Raw genomic sequence first — 24,286 nt, forward strand, 5'->3', positions numbered from 1 at the left:
TCCAGTGAAAAGTGAATGAAATAACACACAGTGAGAGGGGGAGGCAATAAAGTTCGGAAGTTCAAGTGAAGTGCTCATCTGGGCTCTTCTAGAAAATGTGGGGAAAAAACCTGGTGGCATATCTTAAGGACTGTTTCAAGTAAACTTAAAACCGTACAAAAATGAAACATTGTGATCTTAACATTCTTTTAACATGGGTTTACCCGTGCTTCTCAATTTTTGAGCCTCGCTTCTACTTTTCGCTGCATTGTTGATGTTTCCCAATCGTCTATCTCAAATAACCTCATCTTTTTGTGCTGTTTCACTTTTTTTGACAGATCTGATTGTGTGTGAGTTTCTTATTTCCGCTCCTAATTATGATGCGCCACAGGATTTTTGGATTACACAGCTCATTGGGAAAACTCTTTATACACCCACTAATAAGCGATATAAATCACAAGTACACACATCTTCACTCGCAGACATGCAACTATACGAACACGCACGCACACACCAACACACGCACGCACACACCTTTGAGCTATGACGAGATCATGTACAGTATATATTACATTTCTGATTATTTTTAATCACAACATGGCCTATTCTGTTACTGTGGGACTGCAAGAGTCATACAAATTAGCACCCTAATCAAAAGACTCCCCAGGACTTTCTCTGACTGCAAACAGACGATGTTCCCGCCCTGCTCGCCTCAACCACAAAACATACATCAGTGCCCAAGATTTCTCCGTCGTGATGTCATACCCTCTAAAAGTTAGGCTGAGAGAGAGAGCAGGAGATGTAGATGCACAAAAAAAATAAACAATGTAGGAACATGCACACGTATGCAGAGTACGAGTACTCAATGACGGCTAGTAGTGAGGATGTGAAACGGCTGTGGGCGGGTTTAAGAGTGAGCACTTGGATGTCCTTATGGTCAAGAGGGTCATAACGGATGAGTTCAGGGAGGGAGAGGAGGTAAGTGGGGGACAATGGGGCATATGAATGTCACACTGTTGAAATAATTTTCCTGTCAGGGTTTGTGGTTGAAACGTTAGCCACACTTTCACTGTTCTGCTATGCAAAATAAGGGTGTTGAAATCCCAGAGCCTGGTTAAGAAAAGAATAATGCAGCCAAACGTGTGTTTGACACCCTCACATCTATGTTTTTTTTTTCGAGTTGTTAGGACATGAACTGTCTCTTTTCCCCTGAGTCTAATTCCATCAGTCATAACTTCATCTGCTATAATGCAACCTCAGATGCTTATCCTAATACTCTGGCATATTACTATTGCAAAGTTAGAGGCACTGATTGTGCCCAAAGAAATCTTGAAGCAAATTTATAAAGAATACATTTTTTTTTGCAATGATTGTATTTGGACAGGATAGGAAAAATTCAAGCAGGGTACAAAGATACCGGGGGGTTTACTTGAGCTTCAAAATGACCCGTTACCAACTGGATGAGGCCCTACTGCCTACCTCAGTCCAAAAACATCATAGCTTAAAATCAACTACATCAAGTGGCTCTGTTGCTCTTGCATAAAGAGTGCTCACACACAAAAACATTGCACACACACCCTTTGCTGTGTAAAACTTCAACTCTTTAAATAATAAACTGACTGTGAAAACCTGTGAAGCCCTCTGACAACTTAATAGCTGGCATATACTCATTTCTACATTTATTAGCCCGTTAGCAACACTTAGCAAGTATCCTAACAAATTTGAAAACATTCACTTCACCGTCAAATTTTCACACCTACATTTTAACAATTTCAGATATGGATTTTAAAATATCAATAAAGTGGTTCTGTGAATACCTTCAAGGATGAAAAGTTGTGTACTTTTAAAATATATTTCACATGACACAGGACAATTAGAGCAAAAAGGGTAACAAAGCTACTTCCAGATTTTGGGACTCTGCTGAACAGAATCCTAATCCAAAAATAGAGAATACAAGGAAGAGTCTTAACCTTCCCAGGAGCGGCAAACCTACCAGAACCATTCCAAGAGAATTTCTTTGACTCATCTTGGAGATCACAAAATAACCTGCAACACCTAAAGAACAACATTCACTTACTTTCAGACTAGGCTTGTGAATTAATGGTAAGAAAGGGACTGGGCAAAAACAGTCCCCGTGGGAGAATTTCAAGGCCTAACTCAATGCTGACCTAAAACAACCCGATGGTCTGACTCACATTTGATCTTGATGATCCCCGAGACTTAAAAAAAATAAAATAAAATAAAAATAAAAATAACACGAGTGGAGCTTTTTGGAAAATGGAGATCCCATTACATTTGCCATGTAACCTAAGACTGTTATGCATTTCAGGGCCCAGCCTGGCCTGGCCTCGTTTCAAACCCGAGCTGGGCGTCTTAGCTTTAGCCGTCAGGGCCCAGTCCAAGCCCTGGCATTCCAAGAGCTGAAGTTCCATTCAGGAGATGAGGCTGGTTTGAAGTCAGCTTTTGATAGGTTAATTGGTCGTGGGGCTGGATACAGAGATGAGCCATATTCCATATCTCTCAGTCAAAGGTTGCATTAGACTGACTACCCATCAATTTATAATTGATAATAGTGATACTTATTTGCATTTAATTTTCACCCATCCATCCATTATCTAACACATTTATTCCTGCAGAGTCATGAGGAGGGGTGGTACCTTTCTCCAGCAGTCAGTGGGCGAGAGGAGGGGTAGACCATGGACAGGTCGCCAGTCCATTGTATTTCATTCTCATTTGATTTAATTAATGTTCAACAAGCCGAATATTGAGTTCATAAATTAATAAATGTAACTTTTTCTCTGCGGTAACAAAAAACACTGACAGTGGCTCCAGTAATAAATTAACAATAAAATTAAATCATAGCCCTTAAATCATGTGCACCTGCTTGGTCTTAATCAAATGCGTTAGGGTTTTGATCTTGATCAAAATTATGTCGATCTGCTGCAGTGGTTCAGCTACACCAAACGCAAGTCCAGCTCACACATGAAACTCAGATTATACTTTTCTTTTTGATTGATTTAGGCAAAGCGGAGTTTGTTTTTTCCAACTCCCTCGCTGACAAGTGGGTACAGAAGGAGATAGACAAGGCAACGAGGAACAAAAATGTGATCCACAGTCTCTAAGGAAATGGATTAATTTTTGATATGATGATCTGTACCCACTTCGATGTGGCACTCTGCTCAATGCAAACACAACCAGGGCCGGAGTACAGCAGCCCCTCGCTGTCAAGTGCAACGCGGTGTTACAGTTCGATGGTCTGAAACTCCTTGTTTTCCCAGATCCTAGACGGCTTGTGGTTATTAATGGAAAATGCTGGTATTTAAAATACAAACTGAGCTTCACAAACCGACGCAATTGGAAACACATAGTCCTGCAGAAGGTGTAGCAACACCACATCTGTTATAACATCAAAATTCAACCTTTTTCTGCACAGCGGGATTTGAAGCAGCCGGTGTGGTGCCATATACCCCCAATAACCTCCAGCTCATCGATTGCTCCTCTATCCAAGGCAACCAAGTGGGTCTTAATGAAGTGCTCAGAATACTTTTCATGACTTTCCAATCAAATTGTGGGTCAAAGCCAGCCTTTAGTGTCATGGTGTCGTGAGGCCACCTACTCTCTGGCAGTAAGTGTGTCCTTTTGTTCTGTTGCCTATCTGATCTCTAATCCTCACCTTACTATTCTGTCCTTCCTTTCTGACTGTCCATTTTGTTCAGCTGGTCTTCACAAAAACATTATGCATGCATCTAAGCAGCAGAGCTAAGTTAGCAATCTACATTTGACTATTTGCTATTTAAGGAAGCTTTTGTGTTTGCCCCTTTAGGCCACTGCTGAGGACTACCATGTGGGAGCAAACGAGGTTCTAGAGAGGCTTAAGGCTAGTTTTCTAGACAAGCTCCGATTGCAATTTGTTCCACACAAAATACAGCTAAATACATAAATATATGTTGTTCTGATTCGGTTTTCAGTTTGTGGCTGCAGCAGAAAATAGGTTTTGTCTGCATGATGGTGACTTCTCTCCGCAAATTACAGTCTTTGCTAGTCCTAATCAGATCTCAAAAAGAACGAGATAGGGTATCTCTGCTTATCCCAGCAGCACCCACACATTTACATTTCACACATATACACGCATATGCACACACCTACAAACGGACACACACAAACACAAACACATACAGACTGAGTATTAATACATCTGGCTGTCAATACCTCTGGCTCACCAAGAGGTCCCCAAATACTGAAAGCTCTTTTTCCGATCACAGCATGGGGTAGTCGACTAATTCTTTGTACATGTACGTGTGTATTGAGAGTGTATGTTTTCAGCTGGCACCTTTCAGCCTTGGCAGAAATGTGTCTCCTGGCACTCACAGGAACAAATTTGTCTTTGGGCTTTGGTTTGGTTTGGTTTTCGTCTCCAATGTGGGAGCATGTGGGCATATGCATGTGTGGGTAATGTAGCTGAGGAGTCTGCTCATTATCACCAGTGCACCCAGTGAGCGTGTGGTCAAAGCTTGAAGAGAAAAAGATTAAAAAAAAAAGGGTGTGGAAAGTGGTGACTAAAGTGGAAGGGGTGGTGCTGATGATCACAGTATGTGAAAAATACTCACTCTGTTGTGGTGAAGACAGAAAAGCTCATTTGACTCATGATTGTGTACAAGAAATTACTATCATAAAAATAAAGATCAAATGCTTTTCTGTCATTGTCAGAAAATGATACAAAACCATTTTCTGTCACTTTTTCTTCTTTAAAAGAAAAAAACAAAACAAAACATATGGAGACAATGAGTTTCATGGCCAGCATACATCGAGCGATTCAGTGGGATTTTAGTAAAAATACTGTGTGTGTGTTTTCCCAGCTTGCCTTAGTAGTGTCTTGTTGTGGTCACTGGCCATGTGGGTGGTCTTGGGTTTGCTTCGGCTGCTCAGAATCATTTCCATTTAAACATATCTGCGGTCCTCAAAGCAAACCACCAATGGATCCACTCCATCGGAGGTAACACCAAAAGCTTTGCCCTCCGCGTGACCGCCGGTATGCATTGTGCGTGTCGTGTTTATCATGTGTGTGTTTATGCTTACGCCGTTTGAACGTGTGAATACAGCCAATTCGCCGTCGCCTGTCCCATGGCAAACTGGCAAAAAAAAAAAAAAAAACGATTTCTCATGCAGTCCAGAAACAAAGTTGAAGCAGTGTGAGTGTTGATGGATTGATGTGTTTTGAATAGCAGGGCCCCTTTAGGGCATTGTCTTCAAATCATCAGTGACTCCTCTCTGAGGGGTTCCTTCCCACCTCAAACAGTTGTGCAGATTGGATCACTGGGAAAGAATTTGGACAGCTTTTCAGAAAACACCATCATTTATGTGTCTTTCACTTGCTTTGTCTTTGAGAGATAGACCGTTTTAATGGGCAGAGGGGAACTAAGAGTCAATTGACTGGAAAACTTCACATAAGATAAATTAAGTCTATAATGAAATGTAAGGAGGGATGAATACACATCAACCACTTTATTAGTTACACCTGATTATTTGCTTAATACAATCACTTAGCAGTGAGAAATCTATATGGGAAGAAAACAACTTGCTTATGTTCAAACAGAAGAACACAAAAAGGTAGAAAGAGGATTTAAGTGACTTTGCACATGGTATTGTTTGTTTGTGCCAGATGGATCATTGTCTCGCTGTCTGATCATTATATTAGACTTTGAAACATTTAGAAAACAGTAATGTACCTTACATCCCACAGTATATGCTACCTCCAAATGTCTGTATTTATAAGGGGGTAAACATTACATTTGTCCATGTTGCAATTTAGGTTGAAGAACAAAGAGTGAAGGGTTGACTTTCTAACCTAAACCAATGCCGTGGCATGGGGCCACAAAATGTCATGGATTTGATGACAAAACATTTCTTTCAGTCATTAGAGCAGATGTCTCCAACCCTGGTCCTCGAGATCTATTGCCCTGCAACATGTGATTCAAATGAATAACTCGTTAGCAGGCCTTTGCCAAACTTGATGGCATACTGAAGAGGAAATCACATCATTTGATTCAGCTGCATTGGGGCAGCAATGTACCGTAAAAGTGGTGTAATGGCGTGGTGGTTAAACATTGCACCCAGTATGCATAATATCATCAAAACCAGTGATATGCTATAATGTTGGTGAATATTGCAGTGATCATATGACTTGAGATTAAGAGGTCCCAGATGAATTTACTGCAGAAAATAAGTCAATAATTCCATCTGATGGTTTTATTGAAAACTTGTAGTTTCTTGACTTTACCAGAACATCTGAAGTTGAACATCCCCAGTGGCCCCAACAGTCTCCAGAACTAGGATGTTGTGGAGCAGAAAACTCATGTTACGGATGTGGAGCTGAGAAATCTACAGCAATCGCGTGACAGTATGACGTCAACATAGACCAAAGTTTTTGAGGAATGTTTCGTTAAGGCTGTCCCATAAAGAATTAAGGGAGTTCTGAAAGTATTTTAAATACATGTTTTCCAATTTGCAACGTGAATCGTTTTTTGTTCCATCTGTGTTCCTTTTCTTCTGTTAAACTGTATGGTTCTAGTTGTCCATCTCTATTTCTCACAAGAATTTTAACTTTGTCTGTGGAAAGTTTTTGAATCTGTGTGCATTTGTAGGCCTTTCAGCATTCTAGTGTCCAGTCATCAGGCTAAAGAGCTTACACAAAACATAGATGAACATTTATCACTCACATGAAGGACTGCGGTAACAGGGTGTGACTGTTCCACAGAAAGATGACTGCTTTCCCAAGGCAGCTTTTTGCATACACACTGCACCCACTTTCTCATAACTCATCTAGCGGAGTGAAAGGAATCACAGACTTGATTGGATGGGTGTTATACCAAAACAGCTCCAATCTATTATCCCCGTGACATATGACAAGCAAGTCAACTTAAACACATAGAAAAAAACAACAAAAAAACCCCCAGAAAGCTAGCGATAATTGCAGTGACCAAGTTGAAGGACGCAAAACCTAAAAAATAAAAAAAAAAATAAAACAGCAGAGATCACTATACTAAGATACTTTTTTTTTCCCAGAGCAGGTGAAGACTGTGTGTAGAACTAAAGTGTTGAGTAGTGAGGAGAGAGAAGGAGATGGAGCATGTCCAGCTGCTGACCACAAGGATCCTTTTGCTGACATTGAGACCGCAGCAGAGCTTCCCCTGGCTGGCTGGCACTGACAGCATCTCAGGAGAACTTAGCTGTCATTTTCTAAAATGTTACTCCAGCAACAGCGCAAGCTATATATGACGTTGGCACACACGATGCGACTGGCTCTATGATGACAGAAAGGACGTCCATCGCTAAACACATACAGATGTGTTGTAGCTGGTCTTCAGCTGTCATGTCTTGGTCTTTGTCTCTCGATGGCTGGGTGGGGGCTTCCTCTGGGGCAGTAGTTCACATGAATGACAGAAAGGGGAAACAACAGATGCGGAAGAGACACACATGCGTGCCACATTTCTGCTTCGGAGGAGATGCTGTCTTCATGTGGCTTAAACTGAGAACAAAAGAGCAATCAGTGTGGATTAAAATTTCAGGTCTAAACCTTTTCAAACAGCGACTTCTAAAGACTCTTCAAATAACTCAACATTCAACAAAAACAAAATACATTTTAAACAATATTTTATTTCAAAAGTACACAAACAGGAACAATATCTTTTTATAAGGCAAAGCTTAATTATTACAACCACTCACATCAGAGGATCTCTGAGTCACAGTTTATGGGTACCACTTGCGAACTATAAATAAACTTTTTTTTCTTTCCATATACAGTAGATATTGTAACAGATTTTTTTTTTTTTCATTGTGGAAAAAAGATAATTAGACAAACATCATATAACAATCCCAGCCACATGTAACATCTTTAGAATATATTTCTTTTAAATCTTCAGAATCAAAAAAAGTCCATGGAAAGTCAGAACAGGCCAGGGGAAAGTGCATCCATCTCTGTCCATGCGGGTGTTTCGTGGCTGTAATGCCCAGTTCCAAACCCAGCTACAGACCCCAGTCCTTTGCTACAACCTGAAAGGACTGAACATTTTGTTACAACTGTCAGTGGGTATAGCCCTAGATTTTTCTTTTTGTTTGTCTTTAAGCTTCTACTGGTGTGTTTTAGCTTTTTCTACAGTGAGACTTTATCCGTCGTGCAATACGATTATCGGAAGTCAAAAGTGCAGATTGTGCTGCACATTAAACTGACTAAAACAGAAAAAGGCAATATTAATGTTGAAAATTCTCATCCACCCAGAAATGATAAGCACCCTTCATCGAAAGCTACACTTTGAATGAAAAATCTTTCAGGGCTTTTTTCGAAGGTAGAACTTTCACCACTGAACTTGTACTTGCCCCCTGGTTTCTCAAACAACTGAAGAAAACCCCAATCATGGTTTGGTAAGGGCCATAGAGTCAAAAAGCACATTCAATGTTATATTTTGTACTCATTTTCTCCCACTATCTTTATCATGTAGCTCCTATGATATTTCCAAATGATTATAGTTGTCTTAGCAGGTTTAATATTATCCTTTGAACAGTCCTTTCAATTATTGCATGATCCTGACGGGTGATACCTCTGGGCTGGGGATCATATTGGTGATGGGTTTGAATTCGGGCACAGTTTCATACAGGACAGAAATGTTGTTTTCTGTGGCTTCGCTGCAATTCCTCATAACGTCGAGCCAAGCCAAACCAGGTCAAGCTGTGGATGGTGAGTCAGGACCAGCTTTGGTCACCTAAGGAACAATGCCATGAGCGCTAAAAGCAGCGTGGCACTAAGCGATGTGGTGAGACTGCCAGCTCCTCCGCACTCCATTGAATTCTCCTACAGTCACAGGAAGGAATATATGAGAAATAAATCCAGTGACGTGTGCGGGTGCAGAGTGCGATACTTGTGAGTTGCAAATACCTCTGGATGAAAAGGGTGACAGGTATCTGGGCGCCGCCTGTCTTTTTGCATCTTCAGTCTCTCACACTTGAGCGATTCGTTATGTGCAGTTGAAGTTAAGGTAAAAAAAAAACAAAAACAAAAAACAAAAAAAACTGCTACATACGCTGCTGTGGCTTTTCCCCACAACAAATTCCACTGTATTTCATTTGGCTTTTATGGGATAGAATACAACAAGATGCTGTATAATAATACAGTGAAAAAAAAATTACAAGTAAAAATCTGAAAAGTGCACTCTGCATCTGTATTATGCCCCCTCTACTCTGGTACATATAAATAAATCTATGACCTTTAAAACCCAGCTAATAAGCAAAAAGAACCATGTGATATGTTCAGCCGGAAGCGTAAGTAGAAAGGACAGATATTAGCTGTGAGTTCCACAAATCTCAACTTCATGTAAGTGTGGAAAAATAATTGCTGGAAGAAAGCCATGAAAAGTGATCACACCAAACTGCAGGTGGTGGCAGAGTCGTGGTGTGGGGTTGCTTTTCTTCAGCATGAATAGGAAAACTGGTCAGAGTTGATTCACAGATGGGTGGAGATTTATATTGGGCTGAGAAAGACATAAGACGGGGAAAATGTTCAAATGGAATATTTTTGATTAAAGCATAATCACTCCTTAGAATAATCCAGTGAAAATAATTGAGGAGGGTGAATATAAGTGCATTGTGTACTTTTCTCATTTTTATTTCCAAGCCACCCATATGCCCCATAAACAAACATGACAATATTTTCTTCTACTTCACAACCACTTTGTGTTGGACGTTCACCTAAAAAGCTAATAAAGTACAAAAAAGGTCAAGCTTGAAACGTGTTAACTTGTGATAACAGGGTATGAAAAATGTATGTATGTGTTTGACTGCATCAAGCAATTAGCTGCATAGATGCATTTAAGGGCAATAATGTTTTTGTACTAAACAAAAAAAAAAAAAACTCATGTCAGAAAAAAATAAACCTCCAGCGTATGATACATTTTCTTTTGTGGCAAAGCACCAGAATAGCACACGATATGCCACAGTGAGTGCTTTGCAAAAAATAAACACTGGAGGACATGTTTATAGCCGATTACATTTCAAAGAAATGTGCACTGATTAAAAAAGAAAAAAAAAAAGAAAAAACACTTTTTGTGGTTAGAAACACAAGTGTTTCTGCAGAACTTCTGTGTATCAGTAACTGTATCAGCAATTGATCAAAGTGTTTACCAGGAGTTAGTGCACAACTGACTCACAAAGCATTTTACGGACATTCTTGTATATTGCTGGACTGTGGATCTTTGCTCCACATTTTGTCCCCCGACAAAGATAATCTTTTATCTTCAGTCAATACAGGAAAGCAATACTTCTCTAACTTTTTTGTCCGTCTGTGTTTAGGTCATCATAAACGATCTTTGTCATTGACACAGGAATAAGCCGGCTGACCTATGCCAGAAACAGGTGATTCATAAGAATGACCACATGGATGCCTATGAAACTTGCTTGATCTTCTTATTAAACGACTTTTAGTTATTTAGAAATTAATAATCCTCTTTCACCTTAGTATTTGCTAGTGGCATTATAACCACAAACATCCCCTGCTTTTCAAAATAAAGCACTTATTCTATTTATCTGACGTTCAACTTTCTGTTTAACTCACTCTAATTTCATAATGTATAATGTACCTAAGGGGCACATGTGTTGCTCAGACTAGTCATCATTTACGGTTTCTTCTAAATGAGACAAATTCATCGTCTCAGAGTGAAGAGAACAACAGTCTTCAAACTGAATCTAGCGTAATCTATTGTAAAAGTGTAAACTAAATCCTTACAAAGACACTTCAAATTCTTCAAAAAAGCTTTTGTGGTTTTATAGATTCTTGACCCTAACCCCAAGAAGTGGTAACGGATTTCTAACTTCTTATCTATTTTCATAGAACATAAATATATTTATAGCATTAAAATGCTAAATGTAGCCACAGAGATTTTTTTTCTAAGTACAAAACAGACTGAATGTTGACTTTGGGAAAAAAACAAACAACAACAACAACAAAAAAAAACTTCTGGACATCCCTGCCAACCTCCCCCTGACCTCCAAAAACAAGTGAAGGATATACATAATTTCAAAGGGGTCCATGGTGATGGGTCCAAACTGGATGCAGTCACACTTGTTGTCCACCACAACCATAAAAAGGTTACTGCTGGGGATCTGCTGAATCACAAATGACCTGCCAATAAAAGCAGAACAGCAGAAGGAAAATAATGAAAAATGAGAAAACATGCAGGGAGAAGAAATTGTGTAATAAAGTGGTCGTCAAAATGGATGAGTTAGAAAGTTACTTCCAGGTCGGTAATGTCGCTCATTTTTTTTAATTCTACTCTAATGTATAAACTGTATTAGAAAGACGCCACACAACAAAGGACAAGGAAATAAAACACTCCACTAAGAGCTCTGAATAAACTCGGAGACCCACGCAATCTCGGATGGACATGGCCAGACTGGACACACATACTAACTCTTTGCATCGTCTAGTCCAAGGTGAGCATCAATGAAGTGTTGCTGAATATAACACACTCCATCAAGAGACAAATGTGAACCACACTTTGGAGCATATTTCTTCCCACGTCTGTGTTTTACTGGCCTGGGAGATCAGGCCTTCTGCTTAGTGATTTATTTCCATGGAAGAGCTTTATGATGAAGAGAGCTCGTAAAGATTATATATTATTTTCCTTTATGTTGCTCTATCTTTTCTTTGGGTCTCTTTCTTTCTCTGTCTCTCACTTCACTTTGGTTATCAAATATTTTATTTAATTATCAGATGTTAAAATAGAGTCCAAACAAATTATTTCTGAAGATACGGAGTCTGCTGACAGATTAAAGCTGGCCTAATATCTGCAGCAGTATTTCCTTCCTCACTGATTTAATAGTATTTTTCATTTAATCCTATTCCTAAAAGTCTCTAATTCTTCAGTGGTACCAATCAGCTGCATTTTATGCACATATCTCACTGTGACCAACATTGTCCAGCATAACTACTTCAGCAGACTGATCGATTCAGTTCCAAGCGGTTACTCACAATCTGCCAAAATGTCTATTACTACGTTTTCAACCCCTGTGCAGTGCCAGGCTCGTCGAGTTCTACAGACTACAGAAGAAAAAAAAGCAGAACAAGCTTTCTGGAGAAAACATTGCTGAACATATCATGACACTGCACAGCTGCTAGACTTGAACATATCCAGTGTTAGGAAAGTAGGTTCCACATCCTGCATGAAAGCACAGATAGCCCAAAGACTCATTGAAGAATGCCTCAGATCTGCACAGACACTCGGCAACAACCACCAATGCAAACTTTTTTAGTAAGACAGAAAACAAAAACAGACAAGTTTCATCTCTCTGAGCTAATGAAAAGACTTGCAATATGTTTCCCGAGAAGGATGAAAGGAGGACATGGTTGCAGACACCATAAAAAACAGCACTCACACATTGTGAATGGGAGATAAATGTTTGGAAATGAGTGCTGAAAATGTTCAAAGACTGTGACAGTCCATGCCTTCCTTTCAAGGTTTTCATAAAATATTAACTTACTTCGTGTCGACAGTTGGTGAAAAATAGCAGTATGTTTTTGCTTATGAGTTTGAATCCCATATTATTTTATAATACAGGAAGTTGCACATTTCATTTAAAGGGACATTGTTACCCATTACATAAAAATGTCTTTGCTAAAACTGAGTTGCAGTTCTTCTCTCTGTGGATTTAACAGTTTTTATTATGACTATAGCTGCATGTTGTGCATGGTTTAGATTTGAGATTCAGACTTGACGATTGTATGTGTTTACCCAGTTAAAGATGCATGAGGTGTAAATAAAACCTTAAAAAAAGTGGTAAAAACAAATAAGGAATATTTAGTAGCTTTCATTTCCGAATGCTGCAATGTCCTTTTACTTTCTTTTAATCATCATACACAAATAATCTCAACATAGTTTATTCAGTTGATTTCTAACATATCAGGAGTGAAAACATGTTAGCTTTAGGAAACCAAGCAGTCCTGTGAGTGGCCTCACATGTTGTCTCGAACAATGTGAGGCCACAAAGCCCAGTTTATCAGAAATATGAAAAACTAAAAGATACTGGCCAGATATTAGTAAAAATAAACAGATGTAGACAATATTTTGACTTGCTTTGAACCTTGTATAGACCTCGTGCAAACGAAAATAGGAACTGTTCTTATTAATACAGTTTGAAATAAAGATATGCTTGTATTTTAAAAAGTCTTCAAGATGAAGTCACCCTCTGGCTAGAAAAAACAAACTATGCAATGAATCTATTAATTCTGGGAAGCTCGAAAAGCACCAAATCAAACATACACTACATTGCTCCATTTAGTCTAATACACAATCGTCTGCGTTTTGGTAATGGACGTATACAAATAGTGACACACATGCACATTGAGAATAAAATTCAGAAAGAGAAGTTTAGCAGGCAAGAGTTTGGGATCCGTTTCCGAAAGCATAAAGCACACACGCATGTCTGAATGAAAATATAACAGAAGGTCTCCATGAGCCAAAACATAAAACAGATGTTTATCACAAGTGCGTTTAGTTACAAATATGATTTGCAAAACGTCATATGCATAAAATAAAGAAATTATTTCACACTGTCAGATTTATTGTATCAGATCAAGAGGATTTTTCTTCTTTTTTTTACAGATTTGATCGTAAAAGCGCACATCTCTTCATGGTGTCATCACTGGATAAAAATAACTCTGTCATGTAAATCTGAACGAGTGTGAGAGAGCCTGAGTAGGTGCTGCTGTATGTGTGTTTTGCGTTACGACTGGCTCCCCAACCGCATTTTAGACATGGCACCAACGGCGGTGGTTACCCTGCCGACCTTGAGGGGCTCTCAGCAGACACACAAGGAAAACACACGCATACACACGCAAACACACGCACACAAACACAGATTTCCGAGCTCGCTGGCAGTTCCACAGCTGGGAGCAATGAAGGGCCCATTGGAGGGATCCAGAGAACACCCCACAATTGCCTGACAGAAAATCTCAAATTGTTAATGGGGACCACACTCATTTTCCCATTTTTAAAAGGAAGCCTTTTTTTTCAACCTCTCCCTCATCCCTAAATGCCTCGTATTTCAAACTGCTGGAGGACAGAGTTGGGGGTTTGTGTGTGTTGCTGATGGATTGGCTGGATAAACGTATTTTTCACAGATAACAAAATGAAGTTAAAGTTTCTCTCACCCTGTTTGCCGTTTTATTTCAGTTACATTCTTTTATAGTAAACAAATGTAAAAAGCATGTCGCTCCGGAAAGTTGTTGGTAATCTTTTACTTTTTTTTTTTTTTTGACATTTCTGAGTGTCGCTTACTTGATGCAGCCATCACAGTCGATGTTGCCCATGTTCTCCTTGATTGTTCTTTCCGAGACGAAGGCAGGGTACTCTGTGTCACACGGCACCTGCATATGCGGACCTGCCCTTTGAGCTAAACCAAAGAGGAGATTAACAGTGAAAAGAGAGAGGAGGAGATAATGAAAAATGGGAATGAAAGAAAGGAGGCAAAGGAGGTCAAATTTGAAGGAAAAGTTAAATGACACTGAATAAAAGACTTAAATTATACATGTAAAAAAACTCATCAAGTCATTAAACAGTATTGGAGGCAAACCGCTTAACACGTCAAATCCATGCAAAAAAAAAGAAAAAAAAAAAGAAAATGGAACCATTAAAGAAAATAGTGCTTTTGAAGCAGAACATCTCTTTTCTGCTTGAAAATGCCAATTTGAGGTATGTGCTCTCCCCAAACATTGCTTGAACACTACTGCCACCCAGAGGATTGAGGAAACCCTACAAGATGGTTGACAATATCTTCCATTAGCAAACTAATTTATTTAACGCAAGAAAACAGCTCTAAAGCTCAGCTTAGGCACAGAGCACTTCTCATCTTTATGACAGAGATTTCTAAAGATGGCGGATTATATGTGCGATTAGAACGGAGTGGTTTAATTACAACGAGCCAGTGGCACGGCATTGTTGTCTGTGCGTGCGTATGTGTGTGTCGCATTAAAACCATATACGAGTATAAACGTCTGGGATTAGCTCAGCTTGAGTAGCTGTGTAGATTTGGTTACAGCCTTGTGAGGTTGTTGTGTTTCAGCCCCGTGTCACAAGCCCTGGTGTCTTTGTTGTAAAAAGATACAGAAAGTGCTGCTAAGACCTGAGGCTAGCCAGCTGTGAAATTGTCTCGAATGCTTGGCGAGTGGCGATGCCCAGCTTCACTTCATCCAGGATTAAAATGTGCAAGTAAAGCATTTTATGGAACTCTCATTTTGGAGTTCTTTCTCTGTCTCTCTCTCTCTCTCGCTTTCACTAAAATATTTTTGTTGGTTTTGGCTCCAACTAATGTGACACTTTGATGCTGCTTAGTGCAAGTCTCATTCCAAGACAGGGGAATAGTATTCAACACTCCATAAAGCATGAAGAATTACAGCGTTTACTGCTTGTCGGTGAAAATATGAGAATGTGCATATGTTCAAGGAGGAAAACGAGACGTAAAAGAACAAGCAAAGACATAAACCAGAAAAGAAGAGAAATGCATATGTCTGCTTTTATAACGCAGATATTATTTCTCTCCAAAATCAATATTCAGTATGACTTTAACTTTTTATTACGTAACTTTATGGTAGTTACATAATACATTTGGATTTGGGTTATTTCTTGCCACTGTTTTCATACTGACATTTTTTTAAGGGGTCTTATTATGGAAGCCTAAGTGCAAACAACAAGATGGCGAAGGCAAAGATGCAATGATGTCATTCAACCAATTTATTTTCCTAGAATTTTAACAGAGCTTTTATTTTACTACTTTATGGTAACATGTAAAATACTATTTTTTATATGGCACATTTCACCGCTAAAAATCATGAAGTGCTTCACAATAGATGAATAAAAGTGCAGGAGAAAAATAACTTCAAATTACATAAACATAAAAAAAGGCATGCAGATCAAGTGATAAATAAAAATAAGCTGGTCGTAAAAAATGTGTTTTGTAGTTTTTAAGAAATCAGCATTGTCTTGTAAAGACCAGGAAAGCAATTGAAAGCAATATTTTTGCTTCAATATGGATCCGCAAAGCAGTGGCCTCTGCTTAGCTGATCTATGGGCCAGAATTGGAGAGCAAGACTAACAGCTCAGAGCTTCAATGCATAAATCACAAAATTAGACAAAACCCTTAAAGTAGTTAGTAATTAGTAAAGTGGAGTTTTTCAGTTTCCAGTTAGGATTCTTTCAGTAAAGCTTTGGATCATCTGAAGACTACCAAGGGCTAGATTTGTAAAATCTACAACAGATATAAGAGCTAGCATGAAACTTTCAAATCAACATGAACCAGAAAAAAACGCCAAAACTACTGACAACCAAAAAAAAAAAAAAAAAAAACAATTAATTTGTGATTCTGATCAGAATAAATAAAATGTAAAAAATTTACATTCTTTTTAATAATGCAATTATGTGTTATGTTTGTGTACAGGTTGTTTAGAAAGCGTCCAATCTTACCTTTGGCTGTGAGATCAGAGTTCCACCAACTGTATAAGTTGAATTCAACCAGGAATCTGAATATGGAAATGACGGATTAACAATATTCTGAAATGCATGCAGATGTTAGTAAATAATAATAAAAAAAAACAACTAATTAATTTGCTACTCATTGCTTCAACATCCCTTTATGCAAGAGCACAAAAAAATCACGAATGCTTAGTAAAGTAAAAGTGTTGCAGAATATTCTCTGAGTTCATCCTGCAATTAATGCAGCAAGTCCTGGCTGCAAGTTTTGTTTAATTTTAAGAAAATCACACCTTTCTTGCTATACGTCAAGCCAGTTCAGGGTTTATTTTTATTCTTATTTAGCTGCTTGGTAAAAAAAAAAAAACTGAACTAGAGACATCCAATCCCAAGCATCAGATCTTAGAATCATTCAAGGTATTTTAAGTTCATCTTATTGAAGTGACTAAACCCCAACCCAGTACCAGTTGGTGTTCTGTCATCTACCATTTGACATCTGTCATGCTGCATGGCCACAATTTGTGCTGCTAACTATTAAAAAAAAATCACAACCAACTGTCTGTCACTTTTTAAAACTGCACTATAGGATATGCTTAAATATTCTGTTAATTTAACACATCTGTGTTTTCCAAACCAAATAAAATGTTTTTGACCCTTTGCGATGAATTGAAATGTCTGTATTAGTGCAAGACTTGCTGTTCTTTTAAGGGTAGCGCAAGTAGAGCTATGTTCGGAGCTAAGTGCTAAGCTTATAAAACAGGAGAGCAATCTTTTGTGTTGTAAAAATGTGATTGACTGGAATTGCTGTGACCTTTGCTAAGATCTGAATTACCAGAGTTGTCTCAAAACCGAAGAGTTGAAAAACAGAGATCAAATGCAGTGTGTTATTTTTCACTTTAAAGCCACTGAGTTTTTTTAAGTGTAGATGGCAATCGAGGTTTTATTAATTTGGACTGGAAAAAACCAGCAAAATTAAAAAAAAAAAAAAAAAAAAAGCAGAAAGTGCAGTGGATAGCAGTTTTTTTTAACATCTCATTTAAAATGCTTATTTTAAACTAGTCCTGAATTTTAAGCATAATGAGTACTGAAAATTGTACTACCTAATTGACTAGGACCAAGAACAAATACCAAAAATCATTGCATACGCCACAAACAGATGGATGAATTTTTTTTTAATGTGTTTTCAGCCTTACTTATTCTTAGGTCTAAGCTATAGGTTGTAGAAATAGGAAATACCTCACATTTATCTCATTTGTCTAATTACTTCTATTGTTAAAACATAAAATGAGTACCGACAACTCTGTACTCCCATGATGCACTGTGGCAGTGACAGACCACCCAGCAGGACTAAACCACAACCACAATGTGGCATCACAGAAATACTCATGGTGCAGGAAACATCAGGTAGCTATTACTGGTTATGATCACAGAGGATCACATCAACGTACATGTGGAGGCCTCCATAAACAAATACACAACAGATATACAGTATACTCACAAACATACAGCTAATCTCAGAGCAGACAGGCCTAAATACAAGACTTCAGAAACCACATATATGCGCAAAGCTTATAGCGTTACTCCATAAACAGACAAGAGGTATTCTCCAGTGAGGACTCTTACATGACAAGCTCAGTCAGGATCCACTTTACCGCTGCAAAGAAAGCGAAGTAAGGCTAGAAGAAAAAAAGAGGGAGGGGGTTTAGGGGGAAATGATTGGACACTAGCAATAAATATTGTACTATATGGACTTTACTACAGGGGTAGAACACATAGAGGCTGGAGAATACTCACATCCAGGAGTGTGTGCCCACTGTCGCTACTCTCTGAATGGACCCAACAAAGAGCCTGGTAGTCATACAGTGTGACACTATGGAGACAAATATAGAATAGACAGCAGGACGATGACACAGAGCATCCAAAATAGAATCAGAGAAAACATTTTCCATAGTTCTGTTGAGTTGTCGAGGAATCTTGATTCAGACATTATCTGCAAATACATGCCTGACGGGCGTTTTAGTCTGCTGTGTTGGGGATGGAAGAGAAGATCCCACCTCTGTAATAACTGCTTCACCTACAAATACTACACATGATGGGTGTAGAAAGAATGGAAGCAGCAAAGCAAGTGAAAGCTGAGCACTTCCTCAGAGGTTTGTCAAAGTGATTTCAGAAAAGTCTGTGTGGATAATTTGTGGGATATTGGAGGGATATCAGAGGTTTTAAGGGCTTAGTGAACCCGGAGGGGGTAAGATCTAGCTCCGTCTGGAGGAGGTTATTGCTAAGGTTACAAACTTGTCTTTGAACAATGGATACTCTTTTTAATAGCCTTTGGGAGAGTTCTTACACATGATATACTTGTGTGTGTGAATGGCAGTCTGAACATGTGTGACAACAGAGTGGGGTTCAATATATCTGCCGCCCCAGGCGATGTTGAAACCTCAGTCGCAGTACTAATGATACACAGCCCCAACACGATGCCCAGAACCAATTAGTGATAAGTAAGACCACATGAATTGGTTCATAACTTACTTAAATTAATGTAAAATAGTGAGATTGTATACATCAGTGATTCTCAAAGTCTTGACTTCCATTGATGATATAGTCAGGTACTTTTTAAGGTTAACAAACGTGTTTAGTTCTGAAGCATTGCATACCGTCATACATAAATGCCACACACCAAGCAACGTGATGCGTTTGAGCGGCAGGACAACAACTCGCATTGTTAACTAGATAAAAAATGAAAACCTACATTTTGTAGGGCTAAATTGTCAACAAGTCACATTAAAACCGAGAGACCACAAAGTAACGTTAGCCTAGTAACACAGCAAATATATCCCTGTGCAAAAATCTTGTATGTGTAGAGTAAAACAGTTCTCTAGAAATAAAGTGCAAAGACAGATCTATTTAATCAAAGTGCAGTTAACACTGGAGTTGGTCAAGAAAGAGTGTCCAAAAGGTAATGGAGTAGAAATATTAAAATAAAAAAATATAGCTTAACGCACCGTGAACATCTTTGTTGGTGGTTGGTGAAATCACAAATGATACTGCAGACCATGTAGCACCAATAAAATGTGGTGTAAATTTTACAAAAATACTTTGACAAAACTGAGCGGTAAATTTTAGGAGTTTTTTTTTTTTTTACAAAGGAATTCAAGTTATTGTATTGAGATTTAATAGATTAATTACATGATTAACTACTTGTTTAGGTTGAACAATGTGGTTACCCTATAAAACTTGGAATTCTTAACAAAATTAAGTGGAAAAAACATACTGTAGGGAAATAATATTTTGTAAGGTAAAACCATACAAAATATTTGTTCATCAGCAGTTGTTGAGGTCCTCTTATGCAGAAATCTGATTGGAATTCATGAAAATATCATCTGACTTCTCCTGTTATAAATTATTGTACAACACTTGCTTTAATTAAACAATTGTTGAAGCAGTAACCTACTTTTTCTAATGTATCAAAAGGATTGATTTTGGCTTATGAATAAGTTCAAGCTGACAGTTTGTGTCAAGCGTAACTAATGAATTTGACATGTACATGTTGTTTCAAACAAGACACAAAACTGACAGATATCATATTGGATTCATCAGTGTATAGATCTAAAGACTCTGTTACTCAGCATGCTAACAGAGCCTTTACACAACAAAGTCAACATGACAAAACAAGTCATGTTACTCCTTCAACATACGTCTTCCTCAATCTTCAAAAATCCGTCTCCAACCAACTTTAAGGATTCTGAGAAAGCACTTGTAGGGCCCTTGTTTTTATGGATTGGTCTGTAAACTATTAGCTGTCTGATGTTAAGGGTTCATTTTTATAAACTATGGGCTGGGTTTTGCAATTATGCAATGATTTGCAGTTTTACACAGAGAAATTCCCCCTCACCCACGTCCCATACGTATAAAGGAATGGAGGGTACTGCCCTGCTGCAGGCTTGGGAATGTGGTTGCAAGCTTCAGTGAAATACTAATTTACGCAAAGCTCTGTAACTAGGCAAAGATTTCACAAATTTCACATTATTCCACAACTGATTTATATTACAACTAAAGTTTGCGTGTTTTTGGCTTGTGGGCATCTCTGCTGTGGAACACCAGGGAAGGTGTCCCGGAGCTAAATCTGAAAATACAGATCCCCAAGATAGAGGTTCTTGACAAGAACAGTATGTTTGTCCACATGCTGTTTGTTTGCGAGGATGTGTGTATGGTGTGGAAATGTATGCATTGAACTTTCTCTTAATTCTTTTGTTTCAGGGAATAAAGATTCGCTTTGCCACATGTAGAACTGTCCACACGAAAAGAGACATGCCCTCATTTTGCAACCTGCCTTTTGTTTTTTTGTTTTTTTGCACACGTTTGTACAAATATACATTCACTCACACTTATGCATGTACTCGGGCTTGAACTTCCAAGTGCACACAAATATACACACGCAGACGCACACATGGATTACCGTTTAAAAGAGCCCATCTGCAGCAACTTATTCATTACAGCTCCTTCTGCTTCACCAAAAAAATTTCCAGTCTGAAAAAGAAAGGACAAAAGGTTCTTTAATGAAAAGAGTATTGCCCATCTGCAATAGTTTTAATACAAAATCTAACCATATAAGCAATTATACCATATGCATTGTTTATTATACTCCAGAATTTGAAAGTGCACATTTTGGACCATTTATGGAAAAGCCTACCTTGTTTTTCAGGTAGCACCGATGCTACCTGAAAAACAAGCCGATGAGTTCATCGTTTGAGGTCCTGCTTTTGGTACAACTGATCATTTGTTGTGTAACACATTACCTGCTCTCTTCAATGACTTTTGATGCTTTCACTAACTTCTGTGGCTTTGTATTGTCATATTGGTGCCGACAGATGAATGTTTCTACATCAATTTGTAACTGTAAATTTGAATGTGTATGGAAAAAAAATACATTTTTGAACACTGTTATGCTATAGCACCATATTCATATTTTGCAAATACAATATATTGTACAAACATAATAATCATGTCATATAAACGTGATGATTATATTCCATAAACATGATAATTATATTGTATAAACATGGTCATTTCAACCAGATGATGGCAATATTATGCTTTCAGTATATGCACATTAATAGAGGCTAATTTACAGTAGTTGGTCAAGTTTTATTTCACGGTTGGTTGGAGGCATGTAGAGATGCTGATGCTGCTGTGCAACGTGGATGAAGTCATTATTAGCATGCACACTCTGAGAACTGCACAGAAGGAAAAATCAGTTTGATTCTCTTCTCGAACCTTCCTCATTGACCATCCTATAACTCCTCATAGGAGAGTTATGGGAGGCTTCATAGTTTTACCACTTTAAATGTGTTCAACATAGATGTGTTATTACTCAGAGTACAATAAAATATCTGTTTTTTTCTCCCCATTTGTGTAGAACAAAGATAAAAGGAGGCAGCTCATGCAACGCATTTATTTAAACCCTAATTTCATGTGGCATGTGGATTCACGCAATGTGGTTTCTGTAGGAATCGAGACAACGAGCAGTCCATATTTTCAGCCAGGCATTCCTCACCACATGTACCCCAAATTAACTCGATATGCCAGCTTCTTCCTTCTGTTGAGTTTCATTGTCAGTGCAACCTAAAGGCATACTACTGCCAACATCTGGAGGAAATTATCACATTAATTCAAAAAAAAGATCATATTCACACAATGCATTGTTACATTTATACAAGATAATTATGTGTGTAAAATATATTTCCATGTTTGTACAGAATAATTACCATAACATGTTCAAAAACTTATTTTTTTTTTCCATGACAGCAATACACTTCTGGAAATGAGAGTTAGTTCAAACAAATTGATTTTATTTATTATGATTTTATCTTACAGTTGCTTCAAAGTAAATTATACAACAGTCACTAATAGGTTTCTATTACAAAGGAACCAATATACAAACCAACTACCTTTTTGTGATTAGTGTTATTAAAATTAGGTATTAGCCCTTTAAATTTTAGACACAATTAAAATATCAGGGTTTGCTCACCTGTTTGGAGGAAAAATAATTAAAAGTAGATTAAGTGTGACAGCCCAGGTGCGTGTGTTAAATGAACGCTTTGCTAAAGCAGAGTTTGAGTCAATGTCAGTATTCGATTTAACTCGCATTTGTGAAGACAGGGTTTCTACCTGCACTGGAGTCAACGTTCCTCCTAAAGCGAGCACCTTGCCATGCAAAGGTTCCTCAGAGAAAATATTATCCAGGATTTCATCGGCATCAATTTTATATGCAATTTATGTTAAATGTATTTCCACTTGAGTTTTTTGGCCACAACAATCACAAAAACATCACAATGTCCTGGAGGGACTAACTTTTCTTTAAATGGCCTCTTGGCCAGATCATGTGCATAAATAATAATGTTATTAATTATTATTAATTAATTAACTGTTATTCATTTTAACTGGTGTGTTTTAATCACCTAAATAAGAATAAAGGCCACACACCAAAGCGTGTACCTTCAGAGCAACATGTAAAAAGTTTAAAACACCCTGAACCAAGAAACTTGCTACCATGCATGGCGAGAACATACATTCAAAATATATCAGGACTAAACAGTAGATAATAACTAATCATGATTGAATTAAAAAGATAAGAAAAGTTTAAGCATATGAACACAAAGGCGGATGCAGAAAAAGGACATGCAGGGGAAGAGAAGGGCAATGACAGCCAGCGGACTTGCGTCGGATGAGCCAGAGTCAGAATGACAGCATGTCTGGTGACAGCTAAGCAGAAGGTACATGCTCAAACAGCACTTTGAGAGAGAGAGCGAGAGCAGTCTGTGCAACAGCATCAAAAACGAGATGCGTGCTTGTATGTCTCACCAGTGTGTAGTCTTCTGCTACAAGAATGAAGCCATTGTTGTCAATGAGGTAGCAGTTAATGTGCTGTCAATTAGAAAACATAGTTTAGGGCAGAGTCATCGCACAAAAAATCATGGACTGAGAAGAGGAAAAATGTCTGACCTCATCATCACAGCTTATGGAGCATTTCCCATCTAATGCTGCACACTGCAAAAAAAACAAAAAACACAAACAAAATATATTTATTCATTTAAGGTGAGGAAAATTACTCTGGTAAAAATGTATGAATGAGTGATGATTGTCATCTGTTAAAAATGCAACAAGAAATTTAAGTGTAACTGACTTTGCAAGCTGTCATATGTTGTAGGTATGACTTATTAGACAAACGCAGTTCTAATAAATGCCCAGATGTGCTTGTTCTGCATATCAAACCAAATCAAGCAAAGCAGGAAAGCTGCTGAATACTGCAGTTTGACTCTTAAGAGGAAGAAAGTATCTCAGTCTGATTCACACATCTGAATTCAAGCAAACCAGCAGAGGGTGCTGTTCCAGGTACATAAAAATAAAAGAGTTCTTGCAAGAGGACAGAGTAGATGGAACATTGTTTTTAAGAAATGCTCCTGTTTTTCTGTACTTAATTACTGTGTAGTAGTATTAACCTAATCTTCTAACCCAGAGCACTGTTTGCATTTACCGCTATATCTCAGTGTTTTATTCGTAGGGAAATTAGTTAAAGTGCTTTGAACAGTGCTCATTCTGCTTCACCCACTATTTAGGTAAAAAAACAAACAAACCAACCCTGATGTTGTGATAAATTCATTGCTAGTAAAAAAGGTTACATAACTGGCTCATTGTAAGAAGCAGTGACGGCAACGTTTCTAGCTCAAATATGAGTTCATAAGTTGAAGATTTAAAGGCATATTTTGTAGTAAAGAGCAAGGAATGACAAATGGTGTCTG

General features: G+C 38.1%; 1 protein-coding gene and 1 long non-coding RNA gene across 2 annotated transcripts in view; both read right to left on the reverse strand.

The window, feature by feature from the left end:
* Window positions 1–7,612: 7,612 nt before the first annotated feature.
* On the reverse strand, window positions 7,613–10,624 carry LOC106907425 (uncharacterized). The gene is made up of 2 exons (XR_001415596.2): window positions 8,909–10,624; window positions 7,613–8,824 (listed from the first exon to the last, which is right to left on the reverse strand). It is a non-coding gene; the product is annotated as an uncharacterized LOC106907425 (long non-coding RNA).
* A 7,482-nt stretch (window positions 10,625–18,106) lies between these two features.
* cacna2d3a (calcium voltage-gated channel auxiliary subunit alpha2delta 3a) overlaps window positions 18,107–24,286 on the reverse strand; it is a 46,999-nt gene continuing 40,819 nt past the window's right edge. Inside the window, exons 19-23 of the mRNA XM_088007536.1 lie at window positions 23,490–23,534; window positions 23,349–23,411; window positions 20,944–21,014; window positions 18,282–18,357; window positions 18,107–18,163 (exon numbers count right to left, since the gene is read on the reverse strand). Of these exons, the coding sequence (XP_087863662.1) occupies window positions 18,107–18,163; window positions 18,282–18,357; window positions 20,944–21,014; window positions 23,349–23,411; window positions 23,490–23,534 (312 nt within the window). The remainder of the gene's footprint in view (window positions 18,164–18,281; window positions 18,358–20,943; window positions 21,015–23,348; window positions 23,412–23,489; window positions 23,535–24,286) is intronic.

This window comes from Poecilia mexicana, unplaced genomic scaffold (assembly GCF_051168715.1).
Source record: "Poecilia mexicana isolate PSO_F unplaced genomic scaffold, ASM5116871v1 scaffold_7, whole genome shotgun sequence".
Classification (NCBI taxonomy): domain Eukaryota; kingdom Metazoa; phylum Chordata; class Actinopteri; order Cyprinodontiformes; family Poeciliidae; genus Poecilia; species Poecilia mexicana.